Source organism: Haliotis cracherodii, unplaced genomic scaffold, assembly GCF_022045235.1.
Source record: "Haliotis cracherodii isolate W230 unplaced genomic scaffold, xgHalCrac1.p SCAF_16, whole genome shotgun sequence".
Lineage (NCBI taxonomy): Eukaryota > Metazoa > Mollusca > Gastropoda > Lepetellida > Haliotidae > Haliotis > Haliotis cracherodii.
This window is the reverse complement of record NW_027266271.1, coordinates 277,464-298,855: the sequence shown is the minus strand read 5'-3', so window position 1 is coordinate 298,855 and position 21,392 is coordinate 277,464. Positions and strand designations below refer to the sequence as shown.

General features: G+C 39.1%; 1 protein-coding gene across 1 annotated transcript in view; it reads left to right on the top strand.

The window, feature by feature from the left end:
* Positions 1 to 19,902, top strand: part of LOC139463724 (ubiquitin-like modifier-activating enzyme 5) — a 96,996-nt gene extending 77,094 nt beyond the window's left edge. Inside the window, exons 11-12 of the mRNA XM_071244975.1 lie at positions 14,334 to 14,446; positions 16,607 to 19,902. Of these exons, the coding sequence (XP_071101076.1) occupies positions 14,334 to 14,446; positions 16,607 to 16,684 (191 nt within the window). The 3' untranslated portion in view covers positions 16,685 to 19,902. The remainder of the gene's footprint in view (positions 1 to 14,333; positions 14,447 to 16,606) is intronic.
* Positions 19,903 to 21,392: the final 1,490 nt, after the last annotated feature.

Sequence of the window (21,392 nt, the reverse complement as noted above, 5' to 3'; positions counted from 1 at the left end):
AGAACCAATTATTCCCGTTTGTGTTTGTGATTGTGTACCAAGAATTGCCCATACATAAGTTCTTATTGATTCATAAACTCTTACAACTTCTGGGTTAGTAAAATTATTTTCTGTTCTATCATACAGAAATTCATTCCAAGCATTTCCGGGTGGTTGCTCAAACTTTTGAACGGTGAAAGCAACACCACCATTACATCTAATCTGATAGTACACGTGAAATGATAAAACAGACTAGTAGTATAGGTAATGATGGTTCTGCCCCAACTCCACTAGAGCCAGATTTATATACCTATACCACCACTACAGGTGGCATTTTTTATGTGTAAATGATGATGCGATTCAACGATCTTCATGAGATTAAACTAAATTGACTCTAGCTCACCACCACCTGGAGTCAATCAATGCTTCTATGATATAAGTTTTTATAGGTAATGGGGGTTCTGGACCACTTCCCCTGGAGCCAAATTTATATACCTATACCACCACTACAGATGGAACTTTTTCCAGCGTCAAAACGCTGATGTGATTCAACGATCGCCATGAGTCGTATTAAAAGAAACATCAATATTAATTAATAACGAATAAAATTTACTATAGCCCACGAGGATATTGGAAAGGTGTAGGAGCAATAAAAAAATTAGCCACTGCGGGTTAAGGTATCTAAAGATGTGGCCAAGGATTGGTTAAAGAAACCAAGCGATGTGGCAAATATATTTACCGGCACCGCGTTATATACCGAGGAAGAAGTTTGATATTTTTACAACGAATGAAGCTCATCAGGCTGACCTCTTGTTTCTTCCCCACGATAACGTAAGACGCAAAACGTATAGATACGCTTTAACCGTAGTGGAGGTGGCTAGTCGATACAAAGAGGCTGAGCCATTAACCGCGAAAGATTCAACAGAAGTAGCTAATGCACTGAGTCGCATATATAAACGCGGACCACTAAAATGGCCTAAGCTATTTCAAGTAGATCCCGGTCGCAAGTTTATGGGATTGGTAACTAAATTGTTAACAAAGCACGATGTCAAAATCAGGCATGGTGAAAGAGAGGCCCACCGTAGTCAAGCTATCGTCGAAAGATTTAACCGGACATTAGCGGAACGTTTGTTTGGCTATCAGTATGGGATGGAAATCGGAATGATTGAGATCAACCGAATGGGTGACACGATTATCAGCTGTTGTATCAGCGCTGAAATGAAGTAACGAGATTAATCGGGAAGAAACCATCCGATGCAATTAAAATAAAATACGTAACTTCCGAATCTTCAGCACCGAGGAGAGGCAAAGAACAAAAACTTCCGAATAGAATAAGCGTAAGATATTTATACCAGCCCGGTGAACTCGAAGGAGGCCTACTTTGCGCAACAGATCCGATTTGGTCTCTTAAGACATATAACATTAGTCAATTGGTTATGAAAGAAGGAGAGCCTATTCTTTATTATCTTAAAGATCGACCGGGCAGGGCATTTGTACGAGAAGAGTTGTTCATAGGTCCCAACGATACCGTATTACCGCCCTAAATAACCTTAAGCATAGGTAGTTACACCATCCTTATCAATCCATCTCTTTGTATCTAAAGGGGATAATGATGTCTTGTTCATTCTTAATCCATATATCCTATGATTGTAACTTCTTAAAGAGTTCATCTCGTGTTTCAATGTTCTACCGTTGAATAATGCTTCTTTATACGTTCGTGTTTGATATGCTTTTTTACCACATACTTCTTAACGCCTTTAGCTTTTCTTATCTCTCCATTATCGGACTTCTTTATAGAATACATCTTAGGTCTTAATCCTACATACTTCGCTATAGGGGTCCCAGCACATTCATCCTTCATCTTACCTAACATCTTTTTTTTTTACTACGCTGTGCAGTGGATTATCTTTTGGGTAATCTTGTGTCGTACATATCTATTTTTTCTGCCATATCTTTACACACATCCTCGGTTTGTATTTCCATCAACAAAGAATCTGTGTCGGTATATAACACCTCGCATCTATCGCCGTATTGCTTCTTAAGTTCGTTGTAATAAAAGTCATACATTAAGTGTTTTGACAAGTCGAGAATACTCATACCGACGTACTATGGTCTGTTGAATTTTATATTACTCTTCTGCATAAGTCGTTATCGAATATCTTGCTTCTGTTAAAAGGCGGACTGGCTATAAGTTTCCTGAGTCTTTCTTCCTCATTAAACCTGACAAATTTAACATCAACACGCTTCCTTAGATTCTCCATAGTTTTACCAAATACTGAGTTATTCATGAGCTTATATAGATTCTTTTCGAAATCGCTGGTAGCTATCTTTCTTAAATCTGTGTTCAGTCTTATATAGGGTTCCGTCCAAGGACTTTGATCAAACTTTAGAACTCTGTGTATTTTCTTAAGTTTCATACCTAACGATAGATATAACTGGAGATTTCTGTAGTGAACTATATATTTTGTCTTATCCATCAAATTTGGTACGAGTTTTTCTTCGTTAGCTATTCTAGTATTACCCATCAAGGAGTGTTGATATTCCGACATCCAATCTTTATTAACCATTAATTAATCTTTCGGGAGCTAGCGGATAACTGTTATGATCTTTATGTAACGAATTTGGATATTCCAAGTCAACTTCTAGTATGTACCCTTTATAGGAATCTGAGGGGATATCATTCACTTGATATCAATCACATCGACCCACTCGAAACCACCCGTGGGTAAAGGTTGACTCATAGCTCATCCGTACAAATGTTGGCGTCGAGATATAATATGTGCGTCTCAGGTTTACTCAGATCATATCCTTCCACTAATTTATTATTAGCCTTAGAATACCTTTTCGCTGTCATCGATATACCACCTCATAATCTTTCTCACTAAACAAGTGCATATCGTAATCGGTGAGTAATTTTAGTTCTATGCCGGTCTTCTTCAACAATGCATCCCACGATAGTACCATGCCGGGTCCAAGCCGTATTGTCTTTAAAATGTCTTTCTAAATATATCAAATATATATAGGAGTAACAGTACATCGATTTTTAAGTACAGATCGTGATAATGACCTAACTTCTTATAACCTAATTTATCCCATACAGTCAGAGCGTGTTCATAATCGGCATCTGTTATTTTAGATTCTGTTAAGTTACTATAGAATGATTCAAGGGGGGGTAATTTAGTTTATTCAAATCTAGACCAATCATCCATATATTCGTAAGGATATACACCTTTTCTCAGCAATAAATGACGCGTTAACCTATCGGTATATTTATTTGTTATCGCAAAGTCATCGGGATTGTTCACTTTAGCTAAATTGTCCAGGGAAGATAACAGAAACTGTACGGAGTCTCTGAATCTAAGCCCATTACTTTGCTTTATTCTGGCTTTCCCATCCTTGTCCCTATAATGTATAGTTTTAGTCAACGAGAATTATATATATTTTTCCATATTATTAGGAATACACGTTAAGCCGCCGTCGGTCTTTGAGATAGCTTGCATAATGAGATGTGAATCGTATCCTCTAAGGTTGTGAAACACAACGGGGATGGGTATTGTTTGAGAATTCATTTTTAGTTTCAAGTTACACTCGTTATGCGCGGCCTCCCGATAATTACCCGTGACGTGGCAATGATCTCTTACGGAATCCCAATTCAGGGGATTATTACAAACATGACAACTCGTTGACTTCTTATGGGCCCTCCAATCATCCCTCGTCATACACATGGGTTTCTTACACGATAATTTTTCCCTGATTATTCTCTCTTCATTTTGTAGATATTCTAGGAACTTTCCCGCTGCATCGGGACCTCTGTAAATCACGGGCGGGTTTGTTTTCCCATCATACCTTACAACTATATATCCAAACCCTCAAGGAATATGTTCTTGAGTTTTGTACGTAAAACTACTATCTTGATTATTATCTTGATTATTTTCTATAGGTTTGATAAGCGCGTCGAAGTCGGCGTAAATTACGTATGGTACTTGCATTTGATTACAATAATGTTCAAATTTTGATATATTTTTCCCCTCTTTAGGCATATTGATCCTGATAGCGGTCTGTCCAACACCTCTGCAGTCTTCTTTATGCGCTTCTAATAGATCTTGTCTGGTGTACCAATGCTGGCATCTTTCGCAGAAATATTTCTTTCTAGCATGTTTTGTTTGATTGTATAATAGCCTGTTTAAACTCTTTATCCATGTATAATGATATTTTCCATCTTTTTCGATCAGAAATGATTGATTCTGGGAATATGTCCCGGGGCAGAGCTTATCCTGCGTACAACAATTCCTTTAGAATGTCCGAAAACATTTATAGCTAAATTATTTTGCTTTTCCACCTTATAAATTTGTGAGATTGATGTAGGTTCGTCTATACCATCGAAGTTGAGTCCATCGTTTTGGGGATAGCTCGAAGGTCTATTTGCAATTTTAGAATCTGTGGGAACAATGCAGATCTTATCATCATTCCTAAACAGTCATCGGATTTATTTTTTACATTAATTATGGCTTTTTTCTTTTTATAATACGGGGGTAAATCATAAGATCCACCTTTGAAGGGCATATAATTTGCTATATCTAAATATAAACTATCGATTTTATCCACACCCCAACCCGAACCTCTATTAGTCCAACGTTCTAAAGTTTCCTGTATCCTCTGAATTGATTATCTAATGATGCGTTTATAGTATTGGATTCCGTTATAACTTCTTGATTGCTTCGGAAATATGGTTCGGTATATTCAGTGCTATCGTCTGTGTTACTTTTACTCAATGACATTTTAATCGTCAGCTGGTATTTTATACTATGTAAATCATCTAACTCCTCGTTAATTTTACTCGATATGATGGGCTTAACATCATTAACATCCATGTTGGAATTAATATCCATCTTCCAACCTCTTAGATATTTACCAACGCGGCGGATGTGGGTATACAAATTTTAATTCTTGTTGATTATTATCAACATCATCTTGTTGATTATTATCTAGTAAAGCGATCAATTCAGCTGTTCTCATTTGAGAATAACCTCTCAGCCCACTGTTTTTTGCTTGAGCTTTGAGTTCTCTATCAGTCTGGGGTTTGTTGTATTCCCAACCGAGTAAATCGATCAATTCAGCTTTTCTCATTCGAGAATATCCAAGTAGACCACGTTGCTTTGCTAAAGCTTTCAGCTCTCTGACAACATAAGTCATTGTGATATATAAATACATGTGAACTAATGTCTAATTGGTTTGAATTCTACCCAATCTATTTATCTCATTTCGGTAAGCCTTTTTCCTCTCATAAATAATTTGAAACCGTTTCTTGTCAGCACAGTGACTCTTACATAAACAGTAACTACCTTTGACCCCAATCCCACATACAGAACACGAATAATTAACATGCCCTTTTCTAATTGCAATGGGGCGGTCGGGTAGCCTAGTGGTTAAAGCGTTCGCTCGTCACGCCGAAGACCCGGGTTCGATTCCCGACATGGGTACAATGTGTGAAGCCCATTTCTGGTGTCCCCCGCCGTGATATTGCTGGAATATTGCTAAAAGCGGCGTAAAACCTCACTCACTCACTCACTCTAATTGCAATGGAGTGGATTCCACAAAAATCTGACATACAGCTCTTTCCACAAAAATTTGTGATCGGCCAATGCGTATGAATTTACATCTTGATGTGCCTCTCGCCATTGTGATAAATATATACTTCTAGTATCATTTGTCTAAATGCATGCCCAGCCTAACATCTCCACTGGTGATTTATTGATTAGCAGTCACTCTGACTCGCTCTCCAGCCCTTACTTGGTCATGGTTTATGCGTAGTTATTGTGTAACCTAAAATCAATACAGCAGTCAACCCACATATTATGAATTTTACCTCGCAGTCTTTTTGTTCCTCTGACGGTGTATTAAACTGACTCATTGTTGGTCTCGGCATAGGGTCAGGTTTTTTCCCATAATCTGCATGGCAGATTCGATATCCTTAAACATTTGAATTGAATGTCCCTGTCTACGCTAGAGCCTTAACAACACCTCCATCAACCATCATTGCAATTGATGCCATATTATATGAATATAAAATATTCAAATATTTATATGAATATAAAATATTCAAATGTTTAATTACTTCATGATATCTTCCGGGATAAGCCCTTGTTTGATGAGCATATCTTTTGTTGACATAGCCAATCCTATATGAAGAATCATCATACCAATATCATAACCATTAAAATCTAGCTTGGGTGGTGTGGCTTTAGTAATCATTTTAGCTATACGGGCATAGCCAATGGCCAAGCCGCTGACCACTGCTGAATGATACGTTGCGTTTACCAACATTTTACCGTCTGTAACTGGAGTAGTCATGCTTCTTATAGCAATATATGAGGGCTAACCTCTAATTGAACTTCTTGTTGTGACATCAGGGTTGACGTTTTCTCTTCTCCGGTCTTATAAAACAACCATACAGCTGCTATAGCAACAACTCCTACTAGTGCCCAAGTTTTAATCAGATCAATATTTGAATTATTCATTAGTTTCGCTTTGTGCGCAAGCCCGCCCATTCTTCCAGCCGAGATTTTTTTTGGGTTCTTCCTCGTCACTCTGGGTTGTGGTTGTGGTTGTGGTTGTGGTTGTGGTGCAATGGTTTGTATTTCTTCATTCACTATCTCTTGTGTTTGTGTTGCAATCGGGGTTATTATTTCCTCGTTTGCAATCTGTTGTGGTGTCACTTGTTGTGATTGTGTTTCCGCAATCTGTTGAGTCTCAATTATTATTAAGTGGGCACGTATGTTTAAATTGACAATACCTAGCCTTTATTAAAGCTGTGGTGAGTGGAGCTAAGAACATTCCGTATCTATGATAAAACTCACAGCTCACTGAGCTTATAACATGTTCAATGAATGGGTCTTTCTCGAGTTCTCGATGTTCTGCAGGGATAGGAAGAAACGTACTAGCTACGATTGTGTATAGTTGTAATATAACCTATCGTTTTAGTCATGGTAGCTCCCAGTCTAGACTGGTAATGCGCGTACAGTTTTTAAATTTCTTTTTCGGTCATGTTATCAATTTTTTCGATGGTATAATTTTCCCAAAATATTGGGAACATTTTCCACCGGCTACCAAAGCGGCGAGTCTTTCTCTATGTTTATCTAAAGATTTATCTGTCATAGGTTCTTCTGCATGTTGATGAGATTCTTTGATGTTGATGAGCATTTGTTCGATGAGTTCGTCGCATTCCATAATGTAATACCTAAGGAGATATTTAAGTCTAACATAATATAATATGGCATATCCAATACATCCCGTAATAAAAAACTGTTGCGAAAGAATGAGGATTTCAAACCACATTATGTCATATTAACCGCTCATGTTCAGTTCATCGAATGTTTTCGCTATATTTGCTATAATTTTGCTATATTTGCTATAATTTTGACGAGAGACGGATCTTTCACGACTGCGTTAACTTCTGGGCTTCGTTTTATAGAAGGGAGTTTTTTAATCTCATCCCATTGATGATACGCTAGCATTCCTTGGCTATATAGTTGATTAGGAACGCCCTCAATAGTCAATTCTACTTTTGTAATCTTGGGATTGTAGAACTTCTCGGTATTTCTTTTAAATGCATCGGAGGGGTCCTTGAACAACATCAAAATACCCTTCAACGATCTCGTGGGGACGTTTAGATTGATATTCCATGTCGTATCTTTTTTGTTCCTGGTGATCTTTCGATGTCGAAGCACGCGATCGTACAAAATGGCTAAACTTCCTGTATACTGGTTATGAATTTGTCTGGCTAATTCGGGATCTATTATCATGTCATAGTCCAGCGAGATATTGTCAATGGAATAGCTAGCCATTTCATCCCCAGTGACTTTGATTACTCTGCTGTAGTCATTAAAAGTGAGTTCGTATTCTAACCTATTAACTAGGGATGCTTGATAAAAGGGCATGTGGGAATCTAGTAATTCAAAGTCGAGGGGAATATAGAATCGGTTACCTAATGCGTCGGCAACGGCCTGATCTTTAACGACGGTACTATCACCACTAGAAGCATCTACACGCAGTCTCAATGTGTTCTTATTACAAATACCTTGGTACTGTAAGTTTTCCCGCTCTTTATCTGTTCTCCAGAGATCCATGTAACAATAGTATAGATCGCTATCGTCGATACTCAAAACCTCATTACCGCTAATTTTAATCGCGATTTTCTTAACGATAGCTCGACCTATGTTCTGAACAGGCTCCCTGTTAACGTTGGCAGAAGTCAAAATAATCGTAAATGCTAGTCGGACAGTTCCCGGAACACATCGTGTGCACCGAGATTAGGAAAGTGAACCAGAAGCGTTTGATTCTGATCGATGGTACTCGCGTTATTAGTTATAGTTACAGACTGACGAATTGCTTTGACCCCTTATGGATCTCGAAGTCTACGTTGTGGGTTTAACTTGCGTCCGTATTGCGAAGACATTGTTTTATTGAAATGATGTAACCTTATGTTTAATATAAAAATGGATGATTTTAATCTAGATGATTTTGATAACCCTAGTACAATCGAAGAGGTACTGATGAAACCAGCTTTGGTGGCAAGAATCTTAACGATGAACTTTTACAATCAACCGTCAATGATTATTACGATACCTTTAAAGATGTTAGTCCTATTGTTCGTGAATATTCAAAGTTTGAATTAGATAGTAAAGGAATATTGCGACTGAGTAGCAAACCTGATATTGATCTTATGAATTCTCGTACTCGTAAGCCCCTAGCTTTGTCTACGATAGCCAGTATACACGACATCAACATTGTTCGTAATGAATTAGGTTTTGTGAACTACTCACAACGAGCAAAACTTTCCGAAAAAGACTACTAAGGTTCTTCGGACTGTGTGTACTGAACTCGGTACTATAGATAATTTGAAAGGAAGCTCGAAGGTGGCCTCGGACGGACTCGGAGAAATCTTGGATACCTACTACGATAATTCCACATTACAGGTACCATCCTCGGAGTTCAGTATTAGGGAATTACGAGGTCTTGACAAGGCAATGCAAACAATGCAGGGAGAACTCATCAATAATATAGCCAAGCTATCCAAACTCGACAAGCATATAGCTTATGAGAAAACAAAACTTGAAGAGGTGGGTGATGAATTCAGTAGACGTCTCGTTGCAGAAAGATTGCGTAACTTAGAAGACGAAAGATCGGCCTGCCTCGAAGCAGCTTCGAGTAATAGAAAGGCACTTCGTTCACAAATCAGTCGAATTCGAGAAACTATCAATCAAGTCCTCAACGATGACACTACACTGGCCGATAAAATTAAAATATTGTTCAGAGAACAGGGAATAACCATTGCCAGTATTTTAACGGCATTGGGATTTATTATATTGACTTTGACTCTCGCGTTAACCGGTGGTGGTACAGGAGGTGGTACACCCCCTACTGATAAAAAGGGTATAAAAGAGTGGATAAAAAAGCATTTAAAAGCATTAGGTTCAGCACTAGGAAAGCTCGCTAGAAAAGCCGCATCTGCACTTCCCGGTATAATAGGGAGCATAGTTTCCTGGCTCTTGAATTTATTAGCTAAGACCACCACATGGCTTAGTCAAAACTTGTGGGCACTGATCGTAGCAATTGCAGGGCTGTTGTACTTATCCGTTATCCAAATCATGAGTAAAACAGCCACAACTCCACCTACTGCTAAAGACTATTTAACCAAATCAGTTCATTAAGAACTATTTAACCAAATCAGTTCGCTGACCAAATCATGAGTAAACCAGCTGCAACTCCACCCACTACAAGTGCTGTTTTTTCATCGATATGTTGTTGATTTTAGCCGCTATATGTGGTGGCACTTGTTTTTGTGCATCGAGCGCTGTCCCAGAACCAATAATGTATGTTCGTGTTTGCGATTGTGCACCGAGAATTGTCATTACATTAGTTCTTATTGATTCATTAACTCTTACAACTCCTGGGTTAGTAAAATTATTTTCTGTTTTATCATTAAGAAATTCATTCCAAGCGTTTGCGGTATCGTTCAGATGTACAAATTTTGTAACAATATAAGCCAAACCACCCTTAAAACTCATAAGAGAACCTCTCCAATCGTTACTCGAGAGTTCCCAGACATGATTAAGATTATGCAATCTTACAAAAAGATTGTTTTTCTGTAACAACTTAAATGGATCGAATGGTTGATGAGTTTTTTTAACTAAATCATCGCTTTCTTCTTTAACAGTTTTTTATCCGCTGTACGGAACACCTAGACCATGGTTAATTCCTTTAATACGCCAATCTTTACTCGTAGAAATATTAAATTCCTGACAAATACGTTGGAATGCCGACCTATTGTACGGATTATTTGATGCATTCCATGCTCGATCCTGCGGTAATGGTGCACTAATTTCTTTAAGTATACGTCTAATCTGATAATACACGTGAAATGATAAAACAGACTTATTTAGTTCAAATCCTTGGGCATAAAGAAATACACCACATCCTGTTGTGGCACACCATATGGCAAAGTTTAACTGATTCTGCCAAAATTGCATTGGATTGTGGAACCAATCGTGCACCATTTTATCGCTAGTTGCCGTGAACCTGTATTTTTCAAAGATATCAAGGAATTCAACAAAAAAATTAGCACCAGAGGCACTTACTAAAATCAACTGATAAGTAATATAAGTTGATTTCATATTTAAGTTATAATATAGTATCATTGTATATTTGATATGTATGTTACACTCCCTGGAATAACAAATGGTCAGTCTATTCAACTGCTTCATACTATCGATAACTCGGATGGTCAACTTGAAGTCGCCCTATGCAATGTAACGTATTACCGGCGGTGGATCAATATAAATGCTGTGAGAAGAAATACTCAGATAATGATAAATAGAAAACGACACATTATACCTGATGGGTATTACAGCATATGCTCACTCAATGATGAATTTTTTAAGCCTTTGGGAGTTAGTCTCACACAAAATGAGTCCAATGGGATGCTGATTCTAAAAGCTGGAGAAAAGGATGTAAAGCTTTTCATGAACTTAGCAGTTACACTTAGATTTGCACTCAGAGATATAACAGTAATCAAGACATCAGCACAGGGAGTTAAATTACCCGATTTAGTTCCCTATAAAGAGTTGTGCATCCATCTTGATCAGATAAGCACGACGGATAATATTCAACCCGAAAGTCCTTCAACTCTACTCATATCTATTCCAGTCAAAGATGAAAAATATAATAGTGGTAGAACGGAATCTTTCTCATCATTACAATATAAAAAATTGAAGTGTGGTATTATTTCAGACCTCAAATTTCTGTATTAGATGTAAAACACCAACCTGTACATATAGGATACTTAAATGTGTAACACTCCATTTTATAAATAATGGTTGATTTCATATTTAAGTTATGATATAGTATCATTGTATATTTATTATGTATGTTACACTCCCGGGAATAACAAATGGTCAGTCTATTCAACTGCTTCATACTATCGATAATTCGGATAGTCAACTTGAAGTCGCCTTATGCGATGTAACCTATTATTTGCGGTGGACCAATATAAATGCTGTGAGAAGAAATAATATGGCTTTTTTTATCAGGTATTGGCGAACCCATTACTATACCTGATGGGTATTACAGCGTATGCTCCCTCAATGATGAAATTTTTAAGCCTAATGGAGTTATTCTCACACAAAATGAGTCGAATGGGGTGCTGAAATGAGATCCTGGAGAAAAGACAATGGCTTTTTTACGAACTTAGAAGAATCACTTGGATTTCCTAAACAAAAATTTATATGATCCAACCAAACACGACATGGAGTTAAATTACCCGATTTAGTTCCCTATAAAGAGTTGTGCATCCATCTTGATCAGATAAGCACGACGGATAATATTCAACCCGAAAGTCCTTCAACTTTACTCATATCTATTCCAGTCAAAGATGAAAAATATAATAGTGGTAGAACGGAATCTTTATCAGCATTACAATATAAAAAATTAAAGCGTGGTATTATTTCAGACCTCAAAATTTCTGTATTAGTTGTAAAACACCAACCTGTACATATAGGATACTTGAGTGTAACACTTCATATTATAAATAATGGTTGATTCATCAGGCCCTGGAACACTCAGACAATGTAATACAATTGCGCTTTCCGATCTCGGAGACACAGAAGGATTCGGTAAACCCGGTACCGATGGTAAGTTATACGCTTTACACTTACAAGATAATGTATACAAGCGGAAAGAAGTTACATTCACAGGTAATCTATGAGATTTAAGCGATGTCGACGTTAGTAGACTCCTTAAAAAAATCACTTCGTACAATCTTACTCACTCTGATGATAATAAATGGACTATGGTCGAAGCAAACATTGAGTGGCTACTGAATATCGTCATTACCCCACCGTATGTGTTGATGGGTAAGGCACATAATTTAACTAAGATAATGAATAGTGGAATCGTACTCGGGGCTTATATCCCATCAAAACGAAAAAAGTGTGTTAGTCTCTCCCCAGCCAGAAAACCCAGGTCATATGTTATATAGTCGTCCGGCAGTAAAAAATGTTAGTTTAAATTTGGTTACTGAATTCAATGATATTAAGCATAACTTGAGTGCAATACCTAATCTTTCTACGCTCATTATTGAAGTCTTGTTCGGAGATGTACCGGTAGATGCTTTCGAAATATTACCAGGTCTGTCGGTTGAATGGCTCAAGAAACATGAGCGTCGACATCGCAGTATTCATATTGGAGCATCACCCGTTGCAACCCTTGAGGGGGTCCAAATTATTAAAAGTGACAGCATTTCTCTTACTAAGATATTCTTGCCATATAATATTCATTTGATAAGGTTGATGTATACTCTCAAAACATTTAAGCAAGATCAATTAAAGACTATTATATGACCGTAATATACACTATGAGCTTATATCTGGCGCTCGATGAGGCATTTGAAAAGATGGATACTGTTGATGGATTTCGATTACATCAAATATGCGACATAAAACATCGCATAGCCGTGAATGCTCTGGACGGAGTTGACACCGCGCTTGTAACAGCTGGCATGGGACTCGGTGTAGCCGGTGTTGGTTTATCATCAACTATAATCGCCACGCCTATCGTACTTGGTATGGAAATAGCCGCTGGAGTCTCAGGACTGGCAGGAATAACAATAAAATTCATTTCTCATAAGTTGCAAAAGAAAGCATTAAAACATGATAATGTTCGGATACTTGCCGAAGCAAAGTGCACAGCATTGAGGACCATATTTCAACAGCACTGGCTGATTGTAAGAAACCTGAGGAGGAGTTTCGTCTAGTGTTATCAGAACTAACCAAATACAATGCAATGAAGCAGGAGTTTTGATCCAATACTCATGAGACCAGTGGTATTAGTGAAGACGAGAAAAAAAAGTTCATAGAACAGGGGAGACAACAAGCACATCAATTATTCCGTGCCAAAACCAAAGAACTGGTTGGAGATTGAAAATAGATTGTTTGATCACATTAAATGAATGCTTACATAAGTCTATGATAATGTCAACAAAAACATTTATGCTCAGGGACATAATTATAAAATGGAGAGAATTACCACAAGGTATATATTATATCAGTGATGTCAAACCAACCAAATACGGTCATCAATTGTTTCTTTCCAATTTCGAAAAAGAGTATATAGTCTGGTCTAGTAAAATGAATGAAGAACTCAGTAAAATTGTTGAATATCACTTTGTTCAAAATAATGGTATGCGTATGAGTAAAAATAATAGAGAATATTTTCATTACAATTTAGTTTAATCTCATGAAGATCTTTGAATCGCATCATCATTTTTGCATAGAAAATTCCTTCTGTAGTATAGTAATTGGGTATAAATCTGGCTCCAGTGGAGTTGCGGCAGAACTGTCATTACATACACTACTCACTCTCCTTAACTGTAGCAGATCAGTGATAGTGTCCTGACAGGGGTATGTGTCTCTTTCATTAACTGTAGCAGATCAGTGATAGTGTTCTGACAGGGATATGTGTCTCTGTCATTTACTGTAGCAGATCTGTGATAGTGTTCTGACAGGGGTATGTGTCTCTCTCATTAACTGTGGGGCGGTCGGGTAGCCTAGTGGTTAAAGCGTTAGCTCGTCACGCCGAAGACCCAGGTTCGATTCCCGACATGGGTACAATGTGTGAAGCCCATTTCTGGTGTCCCCCGCCGTGATATTGCTGGAATATTGCTAAAAGTGGCGTAAAACCATACTCACTCACTCACTCATTAACTGTAGCAGATCTGTGAAAGTGTCCTGACAGGAGTATATTTGTCTCTTATTAACTGTAGCAACATTTTTGTAAAATATCATAATTTGTTAATTTAGGAATAGAGTTGGTTTCTGAGACAACAGAGGCAGAATTGCAAGCTGCAGAGGGCTCAGTACCAGAACTGACCAAGGGTGTTACAGTTGCATATACAAAACCTGCCCAAAACCAGGTAAGTAATACAAGGAAGAAACATGATGAATAGTCATTTTAGCTCAAGTGAAAGTCAAGAGAATTTTGTTGTGGCACAGTTTTCATCCATTGTAAACTTTTACATATTTGACATCTCCTCTAAGAAACGCAAGGTCTTGAAAGATGAAACATGGTTGATCACAGCTATTGCAACAGTAGTCGGATCCAAGTTTATAACATGCACGCTAGCTATGTCAGCCATATTGAAAATGTTTACCCACCTATGGCCTTAAACATGCCCTTTTATGCCAAGAAATTCTGTTTGTCCTTCCATCCTTCCAAACTTGGTGAACCCTTTTTATACCTATAGGAGAGGTGCAGTGCAAATTTTGATTTTGATAAGTCGATTTTCTGAGAAAAGATTGCTCTTTTAATGTTTTGAACTTAGAAATATGTTGTACTAGGGGTTGGGAATATTAGTTAGCCCTGCTCACTTCTTGTCTTGTTTTACTAGTTTCACAAAGTTTAAATCTTGTGTATTATATCCAAGAAATGGCCTGTGAAGGGGACTCTGCTTGTCGTAAGATGCGACTTACGGGATCGGGTGGTTTGGCTCGCTGACCTGGTTGATACATGTCATTGTAACCCAATTGTGTGACTCCAGACTCGATTATTTATGTAACACCGACATATAGCTGAAATATTGCTCAGTGTGGCGTTAAACAACAAACAAACAAACAAACAAACAATCCAAGAACTGGTGTCCCTTGAGAGAGCTCACAGAATTCAAACCATCATGGCCACCACAACAACCTTATTTGGAATGGCCAATGATCTACAGAGCCTTATTACTGTTGTTTCCAGATTCAGTTAATTTCAAATCAATACAATTACATTGAAGGTAAATGAAATGAACCTTTTACTTATGGTCTATAAAATGAATACCCCCAATTAGCTGAGAATTAAGCCTGCATGCACAGTGATCTGTTTTCTGCCCGGCAGTGCTAAGTTAGTTGAGTTAGCTACATAGGTGCCACCCTCTCATCATCCCATAGTCTTCATGATATATACTTAATTTAAATCCTCCATAATCATGTCTGGTTGTGCTCATCATATGTTGTCCTTGTCTGCAGTTGAATGTCAGCCAACTAACAAATTCAACTTTGATACCCATTGTGATTTATTTCCCTTTCGCCTCCGGGATCTAGTGGTAGAGCATCTGCCTGGAGAGCAGAAGTTCAGGGCAGGGGTTTGAATGCTCGGCCGCATTATACCAAAAGACGTTGAAAGAGGGTACTTGTGGCTACCCTGCATTGTGCTTGGCATTATAGAGGCTAAACACACACACACACACACACACACACACACACACACACACACACACACACACACACACACACACACACACACACACACACACACACACACACAGAGCTATGCACTAATTTTGGATGCGATGTTAATTTCACCTCACCTCTCTACCTTCATATTAACTTCCCCCTATCTATTGTTATATATGTGCACCACTTCGCATTACTGTTAAGCATCTTTGACACCTGTCAGATGCTACTTTACTTCTGATTGGCCCCTTGGTCCGCTTCCTGTCCACCTTCCTGTCTCATCTGCCCTCCTCATGCATTGTGCAGGAACTCTTGATGGAGGGAGGACTCTTGTTAACAGCGACCCTCCCATTATCCTTGTTATCTGATTAAGAATAAGACTTCACCATTACCATCCAGATCTGCCTTATGTTTTACCTAACAGCCCAGTGGCTGGACATACCATTACCAAATGTAGCATGCCGATGAAGCAGCCATAAAACTTTCTTGTCCCGTGATGGGACTCAAACTACACTGACAAGGTAAGGATGTCATCTGTGGGATGACTCCATGCCCTGCTACATGTTCATCAGTTGTCAGACCAGAGGAGTACGTCCCTAATTGATGTGTAGTCAACTCTTTGAAATGGGTACTAATTATCACCCGTTTGTTGTTATTAGGGTCTGTTATAGAAAAGTTCAATTCAATAGAAAAAAGTTCATTAGAAACTTGATTAGTATAAGACTATTATTTTTCTTTGCAACCTATTGCTTTGTCATATGTTAGGATGCTAACTTGACTCTGAATGAATGTGCCATTACGATACAAGGTTATTCTTGCCATCATGGTAAGGGAAGTAACTCTTATTGCTTTGTTTCCAGATGTCAGACAACAAATCAACGGTTGGTGCAACAGAGAAGAGTCTAGAGGATCTAATGAAGGAAATGAAGGGATTATAGCAGTGTGGCTATTTTCACTTGCACCTCGATTTTGAAGGCATCTGTACAACAGATATTCTTGAATCTTTTTTGTTCACAAATATCCTTAAACTGGACACAATCCATCTTGAAATACCTTGCTGTCTTCTGAAGAGTTAGGTGATAGGACTATTTCCAAGAAGTATGGTCAAAGTTATCAAACAAACAACAAATGTGTGTGGTAGCTCCTATCATGTTTGCATATGTTGTTAGTATTTATATGAATATATGTAGTGTAGAAATTAGTTGGAAGCTGTGATAAAATGTCAAGGTTTAATATGTATTTTGATCAACAAGAAGAGGTATTTCTGCTGTAGGTCACTGTTTGCTGATCTCTAGATAGTTGTGTGGGAGCAGATCGTGTGGTGCTTGTTTGACCTACCAAATGATTAGCCTCAAAGTGTTTCACACTGGTCAGCAGAACTGATGAATGTCTACAACATATATTCTTTTCCATGAACGTGTTTTGGCTCAAATTATGTGTATCGTGTTATCATTGTATACATTTGATTTGTTATATAACACAATGTAAGGAGCAGTATATGTTAGAATGTTAGATCAAACTGACAAACTGACAGGGGTGCTTGGGTACTAGGTACCACTATTGGTGTATGCTACATGTAGTGTCTACATGTGGCCTGTCTGTACCACTATTGGTGTGTGCTACATATAGTGTCTACATGTGGCCTGTTTGTACCACTATTGGTGTGTGCTACATGTAGTGTCTACATGTGGCCTGTCTGTACCACTATTGGTGTGTGCTACATGTAGTGTCTACATGTGGCCTGTTTGTACCACTATTGGTGTGTGCTACATGTAGTGTCTATATATGGCCTGTCTGTACCACTATTGGTGTGTGCTACATGTAGTGTCTATATATGGCCTGTCTGTACCACTATTGGTGTGTGCTACATATAGTGTCTACATGTGGCCTGTTTGTACCACTATTGGTGTGTGCTACATGTAGTGTCTACATGTGGCCTGTCTGTACCACTATTGGTGTGTGCTACATGTAGTGTCTACATGTGGCCTGTCTGTACCACTATTGGTGTGTGCTACATGTAGTGTCTATATATGGCCTGTCTGTACCACTATTGGTGTGTGCTACATATAGTGTCTACATTTGGCCTGTTTGTACCACTATTGGTGTGTGCTACATGTAGTGTCTACATGTGGCCTGTCTGTACCACTATTGGTGTGTGCTACATGTAGTGTCTACATGTGGCCTGTCTGTACCACTATTGGTGTGTGCTACATGTAGTGTCTACATGTGGCCTGTCTGTACCACTATTGGTGTGTGCTACATGTAGTGTCTACATGTGGCTTATTTATACTAGTCATGATAAGATAATCAGTATGTTCTGGGGAATGATATATATAGGAAATGGTCAAGATCATTAGTTACAAAATATTTACTATAAAGATTGTGGTTATTAATCCCCTCCAGCAAAACTTGGTCTGTACTTTCTGATGTGGCCCATGAATGTTTGGTGTCTGGATCATTCCAGGGTGAAAGTCAGCTTACAAGTATTCAGCTCACCTGATTAATGACATTCTTGTTCACTGATAAATTGTCAACAAACACATTATAAATAAATTCCAAGTCATTCCATGTCATTTGATTGGCTACTGCATCCTGATGAAATGATAATAGAAGGGGCGGGGCTTGTGTTGCATTATTGTGCTGAACAGTGTTACTGATTTTTTATTGTTGTCTATGTTTTTTGTGCATTAATAATTAAATATGCAGTCAGAAATTATTATTGTTGACATATTTATTTATAAGTATTGACTTCAATGTTTCTTCTTTATGGATGTGTAACTTAAAAATCAGTGTGCACACTGTGTAAATCCACATTGCAAATTGAAGCAAGCTGACAACCACAATAAACATCATATACTCACTATTTCAAAGACTAATGAACTATGACTTTAGAAAATGGTACCATGAAAGTTTCTCCGGGTGTACATGTTAATAACATGTTAATCACATGTTAATGTTTGTGTGATATTCCACGGATTAGACTGACATTGTAAATTTAAAAAAAAGACAAAATCGTGAACATGCCCCTGCCTTTTCTTAATGTTTATGAAATCACAAAATTAAGTATATTTATCATATAATGGGTAGGTTTCTCAGCAGGATAAAGCCAACGGATCAAAACGATATCCGTTGTGGTCATATGCGGATAGAGATGCAAATATCAAAGGTCAAGTAGGGACTACTTTCACTGTTTGCAAACAAACATGGCGTCGTCCTCGTCATTCGTGATCAAGTCAGAATTAACCATAGGGAATCTGGATAAACTACAGGGATAATTGCTATCATTATCAAAAGAACAGTCTAATAAACTGAAAATCAGTGTCTAACTGTGACGTAGCTGAGGCATTTTGGCAACTTTGGAGATATAAATTTCGAAACAATTTTGCGAGGGCACGAGGCCTAGCCAAGCGGGATCAGTAGCCATATCTGTGCTTGTAGACCTCTGCGGCTCGAAACCTTCTCCACAAATCAAAATAGTTGGAGTTGGCAGAAATATGTTTGAATTGTTAACCTTGTTTTGTTTTGTCGCTGTGTGTACATCTGACTACACTTCTTAACGTTATGACAGGACAGACCAACTGTCAACAACATCTGAAAGTGGCCTTGACGTCTCATAGACTAGGGTAAGAGTAGCTTCCCTTTGACAAAGTGCAGTTACTCTAGCGGACAGACCGATGGCCAAGGCTTGCTAAATACAATGTTTATTCCTAATGCAAGATATTTACCATCCCCAAACACACTCGCGTGATAACCTCTATGTATCTATTAATTACATTAAGTAATACGTTACCACTTGTTATACCGAGGCTGTTGTGTCCTACAACTGCTCTTATAGAGAAATCTTCCACAGATATCTCAATTACCTCATGTAGCAAGTGCCTAGCCACCTATGCTGTCATGTGACACCCTTCACTCTTGTCTCTTCGCTTACCCTAGCAAGACGTTTTTGTGACTGCTCTACTTGCGTTCCTTCTACGGTCCAGTTTTTCGCCTCCTGCCTATCCTTTTGTGATATTTATTACTGTTTATTAGTCCTATAAACTGTAATTTACGGGGCGTTCGTAATACGGAGCTTGGAAAATTTTCGCGCTCTTTTTCGCTACTAACAGGGTATGGCGTCGGCACTTCATGTCTTCCATCCACCTTTAGTGGTATATCTTGGTTTTTTTTGCATTACCTATTAAGATATATATATATATATATATATATATATATATATATATATATATATATATATATATATATATATATTATATGTATTTTATGTATTTGCAATTATTGTTTGTTTTTCTTTCTGAAAATATACGTTTTGTGAATATGTTTGGTGTGTGTGTTGTAACCATGTTTTGTTTTTTGTTCAAAAAACAATGTGGGACATGGAATTAGACATTTTGTCCAGCACCCCTGCTACCCCTGTGAACCTGTCGCTGTGGGGCCTGTCAGAAGTTTCTGTCTTCTAGGGATCCTCACGATCGTTGCCCGCGGTGTAGGGTTCCTCTGGGTTGGACGCCGCAAACCAGGAGGTGCTCCTTTCGCGGCCTTGGTCTGCGCAGACCCTGTTTAATAACCGGATCCCTGGTGTTCTAAAAGAACAGCAGGCTGCTTCGTCTTCCGCGGCTTCGCGGCATACGTTGGATCTGGTAGGGTCTCTGCACAGACGCCTGGGTGGTGCCCCTAAACGGAGTGCCCCTCAGGATGCTGCGGCCGGGAAGTCCAAGGGGTTGGTGTCTTCTTCCTCCGGGAAGAGGCTCTGCCCTGTGGGCCCCGGTAAGGGCAACCTGCCGCCCTTTCGGGGGAAGAAGGGACACTGGGGGAAGCCTAAGCCGTCTCAGGGACGGTAAGGGCTCCTCCAAAAGACTCTCACTTGCAGGGTTCGTGTACCAACAGCGCCAGCTTCGGTTGGCCCGTAGGCGAACCCGAGTCATTCGGCCCTGGACAGTTGCGCCTGCCGCAACCTGTCAGGCCTCCCTTTCCTTCCCCTGTCAGAGCCAGACTCCAGACTTACTGGGAAAATTGGGAACCTGTGGGTGGTCAACACGATCCGGTACGGCTATCGGCTAGATCTAAAAGCGGCTTCGGCGCTCACAGCTGCCCGTTGGCAGCTTTCTATTCAGGAAACCGACCTTCCCATCCTCGCCAATGCCTTCAGCAGGTTGGTGGAGAAGAGGGCGGTACGGGAGTTAGCCCTACCAGAAATAACACCGGGGTTTTACTCCAGGATATTTATCGTTCCCAAGAAGGACAGTGCCGAACTCAGAATGATTCATAATCTGAAATCGTTCAACAAGTTTTACCTGCACAAGCCGCCCAAGTTCAGAATGTTGACCTTGGCGAACCTGAAAGCTCTAATCATGCCGGCCGACTGGCTCGCTTCGATCGACCTGAAGGATGCTTATCTGCATGTTCCGATTTACTTGGACCGTCACAAGTATCTCAGGTTTGTCAAGGCAGGCATTACGAGTGGGTTGCGCTCCCATTCGGCCTATCGTCCACTCCCTGGCTGTTCACCCGGTTAACAATCCCCATAGTGGGGTTCCTCCACAGGAGGGGTGACAGGTACTTCGCGTACCTGGATGACTCGCTAGTAGCAAATTGAATGACAGACGTGCTGTCTTGTCAGCTCGATTTCACTCTTCGGCTCTTGGA